This window comes from Alligator sinensis, unplaced genomic scaffold (genome assembly GCF_000455745.1).
Source record: "Alligator sinensis unplaced genomic scaffold, ASM45574v1 scaffold768_3, whole genome shotgun sequence".
Lineage (NCBI taxonomy): Eukaryota > Metazoa > Chordata > Crocodylia > Alligatoridae > Alligator > Alligator sinensis.
In genome coordinates this window covers 1356568-1365480 of record NW_005842135.1, presented here as the reverse complement: position 1 = coordinate 1365480, position 8913 = coordinate 1356568, and the positions used below count along the sequence as shown (strand labels likewise).

General features: G+C 42.8%; 2 protein-coding genes across 2 annotated transcripts in view; one reads left to right on the top strand and one right to left on the bottom strand.

Moving 5' to 3' along the window:
- CCDC177 (coiled-coil domain containing 177) overlaps positions 1–2975 on the bottom strand; it is a 56759-nt gene extending 53784 nt beyond the window's left edge. The window contains exons 1-2 of the mRNA XM_006025201.1: positions 2964–2975; positions 704–764 (exon numbers count right to left, since the gene is read on the bottom strand). Coding sequence (XP_006025263.1) covers positions 704–764; positions 2964–2975 — 73 coding nt within the window. The remainder of the gene's footprint in view (positions 1–703; positions 765–2963) is intronic.
- The window catches only part of SUSD6 (sushi domain containing 6), a 123162-nt gene that overhangs the window by 11321 nt on the left and 102928 nt on the right, over positions 1–8913 (top strand). The window lies entirely within an intron of this gene.

The following is an 8913-nucleotide window of genomic DNA, read 5'->3' as shown; positions in this document are numbered from 1 at the left end:
TTGGAAACGTCGACGGGGAGAGGCTAGAGGCTGATCAGACCCCTGTTGCCTGCTTGAAATGCGCTGGGTCCAATAGGCTCCGCAGTGCTTAGAGGTCTTTACACAGCGTGAAGTCTTCTCCTCCTGGTGTTCGTGGAGTCCTCCCACTTGGGCGGAAACCACTCAAGCTTTTTATACGGCTAGCAAGCCAATCATTAGTCGCCACGTAGGAATAATTTAGAACTAGCCAATGGTGGGGCACAAATTTGAATATGAATGGCGGGAACTCCTTGCAATGTGCATTTCTGTGCTGCAACAAAGAAATGCACCCTGCAAAGAAAGCTACTGGTGGCGGGAATTCTTTTGCACCGGGGTTCTCCTCTGCAGCAGAAAACTCCACCGTGCAATTTAGCAGGAACAATTTAGCAGTGCCGAAGCACTCACAACAAAAATCACACCCTTGGATTGTGACATCCCCCCCTTGCTGAAGGCACAGCTGAATTATGCTGTACTTTCATTATTCGAGTGATTCAGAGCTCTGTCACGAGTCGTTAAACAAACAAACAAACACAAAATTTATCAACATGAGAAGTTCGTTCCCAGGGGTTAAATTAAATTAAACAATAGCCGGCACACACACACATACATAATTACGTTCATGACAAAAACTGAACGATCAGGGCTTCAGTGGGCGTCATGGCGGAGTTGCGTATTAAGCCCTTACTTCCTTCGGTGATGTCGTCCTTCTTGAGGCTTTTTTCCGCCACACGCTTTGAATTCCGGATCTGTAAACAAAAAACTCTCAACTTTTTTTTTTTAAACACATCTCAACATATTTACAGAATTTATACACAACAAGGCGGTTAGTCCAGCCCAACCTCCAATGTTAGCTTTTAGCAACTCCAAAAACTAAAACTGTTTACATTAATCCAGGGGCATTATGGGCATTTGTACACGTTTGCACTGCATCAAAGGTGTTTTAGTTCAAAAGCTCACTGCTGCCATTTTCTCAGTGTTGATGTGCATTTCGTTGTTTATACAAATGCTTGCTGCACAGCGCTGGGTGCATCAGCTTGCATGCAGAGCAGACTCGATTAATTGAGTCTGCTGTGACGCGCTGGATTTCTGGTGCATCTGAGCAGACAAATGTATGTGTATAAATGCCATATGGCCAGGGCCACCCCTGGGGAAGGGGAGCAAATTGGGGCGATCGCCTGGGGCCCTGTGGACAGTGCCATACAGGCTGCACCACGGCTGCCGGCTGTGCTCTGTTCGCTCGCCACCAGCCCCCAGTCGTACACGGGCTGATATGCCCCTAGCCCTGGACACCCCTAGGACAGCGCTGTCGATGGCTGCTGCTACTTGCTGTAACTATATAAAAATGGTAAATTCTTTGGGGCAGAAGCTGTTTCTTGTGTGTTGGTAGAATGGGGCTATGATAACAGTATAAATATTTAACAGTACCATTAGCAATGTTTTCTTTTAAATTGAGCCTTCAAATCTACCTCAGCAATTGCCAAGTTTGCTAGAATGTGCTATAGAGGTAAACTTAAGATGCTTGTGTATTGTTGCTGAGGAATATGAGAGGATACTCCTGACTCCCCAAAACAAGAGAGCTTGTTTCTTGAAAACGGACTGCCTTACTTGTGCTGCGTAGTGAGGGGATGCAGCATACATTGTATTACCAACACTTCTGAGTAAAACCAAAGGCTCCAGTGCCTAGTAGGAACTGGAGCATGAACTGAGAGCGGGTGCAGTTACTTCTGGTGTTTTTCATATTGTTTTGCAAAGGCATTACCAACAAGGTCAGCACCTCCAAGTATTGTGTCATGGCACTGGTTATCTGAAGAATGTGTATCCTCATCTTGAATCATAAGCTTGCTACAGTGCATGTGTCCATGAGGTAAAATTTCCATCCACAGCAGCAGCCTAGCTCAGCATTTTTTTTTTTTATCTTGAGATTTGTGATTGTCATAGGCCTAGTCTTCACTACATGGTTTTCCAAGTACATGAGAATATAGCATCCCTTAACCAATGTTAAAGCAAGCTGATGTTTTATGATCCTCATGTATTCCTGTAACCAAATAGACAAGGTAGATATAAGCAGTCTAAAGCATTCTTGTTAACTGTCAGTGTCTCGTTAACAAGGACCACCCAATGGACTTCCTAGCAGTCCATCTGGTTGAAGTGGAAATCTACATGGTTTCAGAGGTTGGATGTGAGACTTAGATGTTCAGCTTGTATAGTAGCAAGATCACCTGCATGCTTACTCATGTTGCAATACTGAATTTTGGACAGCATTGCTGGCCACTTGTCTAGATATCCAAAGCAACTGTGTGCTTGAAGCACCAACACTTGATTTTTTTCATTTATTATTGGGAACTCAGTTCTTGTGTGTTCTTTTTTTCAGAAGCCTAGGGGGGGAGGGTTGAAGCTGTCAGCATGGAGATTGTAAGGAAATAAGAATGTTTTCCCCGCAGACGTGAAGCTTAAAGTTAGTAACCACTGAAGTTCTGTGCATCTATTCTCTTAAGCTCATGACATCAATATGCTGCTTTAGCCCTAAGCTCCCTGCTCCTTCATCCAGTGACTCTTATACTTTTGAGTGAGTTCCTGGCTCTGTTTTTCCTAGTCTCTTTAAGCAGTGAGCCAAAGGTGTTGCACTGAATGATCATGAATTAATTAAAACTGTGGCAAGGCAGGTGCATTTCCAAAATGAAGTGGCTTTTTTATGGTGATGAGAGGTTAACATTAAAATTTTAAACAGGCCCAGGTTCCTAGATCAACTTCTAAATTGTAGTGGTGGGAGCTTACTGACTTCAGTGGAGTCCACATTTGCATGTGAAACTAACCTAAATTTAGCCCTGTGTCTAGCCTGTGGAGAATTGGTGCTGTACTGCCTTTAGAAGGGAGAAGAATGTCCTGTGGAGTAGCTTAGAACAGGGCAGCCGTGACCGAGTCCTGCTCCCACGAGAATCTCTTACCGATGAAGGCATTTTCGATTGTGAATTTTAGTGCTTAAGATGTTGCCATACAAGTGAGTTTTGCACAAATAGGAGCTTGATTCAGGAATAAATATCATAGTCATAGAAAATTATGGTAGGAGGGGACCTCAGGAGGTTATCCAGTCTAACCCTTTGCTCAAAGCAGGACCATCCCCAGCTAGATCATCCCAGCCAAAACTTTTTCTAGCTGGGTTTTAAAAACCTCCAAGGATGGAGATTCCACCACCTCTCTGGGTAACCTGTTCCAGTGTTTTACTGCTCTCCGCAGTGAGGAAAGGTTTTCCTAATACCTAACCTAAACTTCCCTCACTGCAACTGGAAACTGTTGCTCCCTGTTCTGTCATCTGCCACCACTTGAGAACAGTCTAGCTCCATCCTCTTTTGAACCCCCCTTCAAGTAGTGGAAGGCTGCTATTAAATCCCCCATCAGTCTTCTCTTCTGTAGACTAAATAAGCCCAGTTCCCTCAGCCTTTCCTCATCAGTCATTTGCCCCAGCTCCCTCACCATTTTTGTTGCCCTCCCTGGACTCTCTCCAGCTAATATGTTTTAAATAACTGCTTTATGCAGCGTTTCTTGCACTTTCTTGAAGCACCCACTGTCTTATTGAAGAGATGAGAGACACTGGACTAGATAGATCTTTGGCGTGATCAGATGCTGTAATTCCTGTGTTTTGAGCACATAACTGTACATGCTCAAAAGGTAGTTCTGTTTCTGTGGTATTCTGCTGTTGATTGTTACAGTATTGCTTATTGTCAGGTTGACAGCCTGATGGGTAGTAAGGTTGTTAATGTTTATATTTGTTAGAAATTGAGACCATGCATTTCTGCTAGGTCTGTTTGTTCCTGGAGTATTGAGGTAAACAGCACCAAGAAACCAAAAATCAACCAGTTTATGAAAAGAAGTGGCATTTAGTTGTGAAATTCAGTCACAGTTTAAGCAGGTATTTTAGCAAGATTCACCTGGGTGCGAAAGAGCAGTCAAAGTCTTGCAGAATTCCTATAGATTCATAGTAGATAGGGTCGGAAGGGACCTGAGCAGGTCATCAAGTCCGACCCCCTGCCACGGGCAAGAAAGAGTATTGGGGTCAGATGATCCCAGCTAGGTGATTATCTAGCTTCCTTTTGAAGACCCCCAAGGTAGGAGCAAGTACCACTGCCCTTGGAAATTGGTTCCAGATACTAGCTGCCCTGGCTGTGAAATAGTGCTTCCTGAGGTCCAGCCTGAATCTACTCCATGATCCATGTTGGTATCTAGAGTAGATTTAAATGTAGGCCTCCTTAAGGATTCAGATCAGCCAGTTGGGAACTGAGTTTGCAAACTAGTTTTACTTATGTTGAGTTATGTTGGAAGGCAGTGGGAGGCTCAGAGAATCAATGCTCTTGTTTCTTTTACTGTGTTGGATTCAAATCTTCGGAGGCTTTTTTTTAAAGATATCCAAATGCATCCACATCACAACAGATACTAGCCTCACAAGTATTCATGGCTCAGATCTGATTCTAGGTCCCTTCTGTAGGAGCTGGAGGAGGCAGACTCACCCCTTGAGGTAAAAGAAAAATGCATGTGGTTAATAGTAGGAATTGAATATTTTGTCAGTTAGAGATCTTTTCAAGATGTTTCTGCCCTTCTCTGTAGCTGACTATTGCTCCCTTCAGCCATACAGATGAAAGCAAATCTTCCAGGACTCAAATATCCTACAGTAGATAAACATTTTCCATTCACGTGAACATGATGTTCTCAAATGCTGCTTCTAGGTCCGTCTTTCCATTGCAAACACTGGAGTAACTGGGGTTATTACATGACCATAAATTTCACCTCTGGGCTGTAACTTGGCATACAGAATTCTAAATGGGGTCAGCTCTGTTTAGTTTTTGCTAGGGTTGGAAGAGAAACTGCTTTAGTTTTCCCTCCCTTCTCCCCTCATTTCCCTATCGTGTTTATAAGAAGCAGAAATTGTTGGTTTAAGATCCTGTACTCTGATAACTCTCTTTCTTTAAGAGATGAATGGGATGTCTCTAGTATTTTCCAAAATTAAATTGGCTAAACTAGGGAAACTAAAATTTATCTGGGTTTTATGTGGATTAACTTCTCTCACTTCTAGTGCCCCTATCCAACATAATGCTCAACTAACCAGCCAAGTGGCATGTCAAACCATGTTTGACTTTTTGGATCATGTAACTCCACTTTGGGTTGGCAAGTATCAGCTGTAGAGGTAGGACAGCAAATTGTCCTGTGTACCAGTCCCTCATGTCTAGCAATCTCAAATATGTGGCACAAGCATGGCTCAGGTGAGACTGAGGACTCAGATCAAAGGTTGTTGCTTTGTAGTGGGGCCAGAGAAAGTCACTGGGAGGACAGGGGTTTGTGTACCATATGTGAAATGTTGCTTTGTTTTTGTCACAGGTGGACTACACTGTAGCTAGATGCAGAATGCTTTATTCTTTCTGTTGTTCAAATATCTGTCCAAAAATGCTAGGAAAGGAGTGCAGTGCTGATGTCTGGCTCTTTTTTTTTTAAACTTTAATCCCATGCTGCTTTTGCCTTCAGTTTGGGAGACATCAGGGTTAAGGAGAAATGCCTCTTTATCTGTCTGCCCACGTTTAATTAGAAGATCTGCTCTGTCAGTGAAGGCTTCTGGGATGCAGTATTTCACTTTGTGATGTCCCAGGTTGCTCAGGCACACACTTATGCCTATGCCAAACATAATATAAACAGTTTGCATTACCCAAGTGAACAAGCAGGCTACAAAGACTTCCCCAGAGCAAAAGTTGCAGGAAGAAAGGCCTTTTGTTAGACATGGGTCCCTTTATATTCAGGTCAGAGAAACAAAGATGTGAGATGCTGAATAACTAACTTCAGATTCAAGGGTGGATCTCTGTTTCCCTGATAGCCAGATTTAAATGTCTATTGTTTTGAAATTAGTGAACTAACCACATCCAAGCCAGAGGTGGACAACCTATGGTACATGTGCCAGAAGTGTTATGAGTATCCTGTGAGTGTGGGATGCAGTGGATTAGGGAGGGGGCAGGCAGCACAGTGGCAGAAGAAGAAACCAAAGCAGCAGACTGAGCAGGGAACATGGGGCAAAAAGTGGGGCAAGGGCAGGCTGAACTTTGTGAGGGTGTGGGGCTAATTTGTGGCACACTTGCCAGAAAAGTTGCCCCCCACTGCTCTAAGGTCTTGAGTACACCAAGCAGAATGGCTTCCTCGCAGAGAAATATAATTAAAGGTTAACCCTATGCAAATAGAGTACCTGTCATCCTAAAAATTCAGCCTGCTTTAGAAGCACAAACTACTTAAAGGACCTTAGTCAGTTTAACCATTCCACTTCTGTTTGAAACCTTTTTATCTCCTATTGTAATGAAAGAGTACGGGATAAACAACATTTTCTCTGGTTTCAGTGCTGTTGTACTATCTGATGGTTAGGGCCTGGTTTAAATCACAATTTTGCATTTTTTGTGAAAATCATGAAATTAAGTGATTTTCCTGAAAAATGTGATTTGCAATAACATGCCAAATATGGTAATTTGCTGGGGAGTTCCCCAGCAAGTGACCATATCATGGCATTTTGTTGCAACAAGGTAGTTGCTGCAGGCTGGGGAAAGCCTTCCCGAGCCAACAGCAAAAGTCTAGTAGCCCAAGGGAGGGAGGAAGGGTTGCAAAAGGGATAGGGGGAGGAGAGAGCTTGGAGATGGGTAGGGAGGAGTTACAAAGCTCTGGGTCTTTGGTCTGTGTAAATTGTGATTAGGCAAAAAAGTGACAGTGCGGGTGCATATTCTGGTATTCCATATTTAGTTTTCCTTAGCGGCTTTCAGCTCGAAGGTTTTCAGTTAAAGTCAAGCTATGACCTTTCTGACTGCCAGTACTATAAAGTCTTCTCCCAGGGATCTGAAAATACAACTCATTTTGACTCCACCAGCAGTAATAAATACTTACTTACCTTGCATGTGAGAAATGTGTATTTTCTGAGACTTGTGCTCTAGAGAGTAAATCTTAACTTTTTGTGTGTGCATCATGAAAGCTTCTGTATAAGAATGACTGACAGCTGTGTGTGAATAAGAGCTGAAGTAGGTAGAAGGACTTTGTATGTGAGCTCTGAACCAATTTTCAGCCTTCGTATTAGACTGCTTAGTTTAGGTACCATGTACAAAAGTCCACCCTCTGCTTTTTGTTTGGCCGGGGGCGGGGTTGGGTCAGGTTTTTTTTTTCTCTCTCTCTTTGCACCTCTCTGGATTAGTTTGTCTGATTTAGCAAGGTTTGTATAGGTTGGAAGTAGTGATAGGTAGTGTTAAAAACAAAATGGACATCTGGAAGAAAACCAGCATTTTTTTTTTCCTGCCTTCAGGCAATAAATCATAAACCTGGTTTGTCATCAAAGGCTGGTTTCTGTAAAACCTGTTGATGAAGTTTCTGGTTTTAAAATTAATACACTGACCCCACCTTCCTCAGTAAATACTTTGGCAGTCACTGAAGTTCTCATGTAAAATCTCCTTGTTTTTCATCAGAAGTTTTTGACTGTGATGCTCCTTAGCCCTACACAATTGTTGGCAACAATCTTCTCTGGTATCATCTTCCCTTGACTTGCTTATAAGCACAGAAGCAGGAATAATTTTGGCTGTGTGACAGAACTGAGCTTTCGTATGGTAGATCTGAGGTGGTTTGGATTAAAGTTTTACTCATGGTATCTTCTAAATCCTTGCTTCATTCCTTCTCTAAGCACATGCCAGGTACTGATAAGCCAGGCATACTTTGTATAGGAGTAGAGAGGGTGATGGATCTGTGGACTCTGAAGCCTTTAGGCTTCTCACCTGAGATCTATTCCTCTGGAGAAGATGGCATGTGTACCCGTCTTGTCTTGAAAGAAAACAGTCTATTTGTTCATTTGACTATTTGTTAGTTAGTGTAGACTAGAGCAGTGTTTCTCAACCTTTTAAGTAGCAAGTACCCCCTAACTTCTGAAAATTCTAAGTACCCCAACACTCAATTTTCCAGGGGATTTTTTATTTACTTACTGTGTGCCATATGTTGGAAGAAAGCCTGTGTATATAAGGCTGTGATATGACAGATGTCTGATCTGGTGTGGGTAGGGTTGCCACCTTTTACACCGGGGTGCACAACTCAAGCATGTACCTGGGCTAGAGGTGATGTTGGCCAAAGCTAGGAGGGCTAAGCACAGCACTCCAAATTATTACCGGGGGATTTAAAGCGCACCAATTTTTTTGCCATAGTTTTGAGAGGAGGAAGGGGTGAGAGAAAAAGGAAGAGAGGGCAAGAGAGAGTGTGTTGGGGTACCCGCTGCCTGTGTCTCGTGTAGCACAGGTTGAGAAACTGTGGACTAGAGGTTCCCAAACTTTTTTTTTTATTCCATGCCCCCTTCCAGATTTACCAGTTGCCTGCATACCCCAGCAGCATATGGCTTATATTTTAACCCCTTAAATGCCTATTATAATGAAAATAAATCTGGCATTACAAAATTTCTCCCATATACCCCTCAGAGATGTCTTGTGTATCCCCAGGGTTGTGTGTACCAGAACCCCTGGTGTAGACTTTGACTGACTGAAAGAGTGATTCCAATTTTTTTACTAGAGCTATATTTTAAAGAGGCTGTGGTATGGGAGCAAATGGGGGTTGCAATGCTGATGCCAGTTCATTGGATCAGTTCTCTTCTATTTATTCTGTAAATTCAGATAGCATAGCTGCTTCTGAACAGAAATCCCCCTCTCCCCTGAGCTTGCACTGCTCAGTGCCACTGTATAATTCTCCTGGTTTCTTTTTGCTTTCAGTCTCCTGTCATGGAAACGATATTCAGAAATAAGAGCAATTAATTTCACACAGTGGATAGGATTTAATTTCACACAATGGATAGGATTTAGGTTGGCAAAATGAAAAAGACTGACAAATGTTGCAGGAAATGATTGAGTTGAATGCATT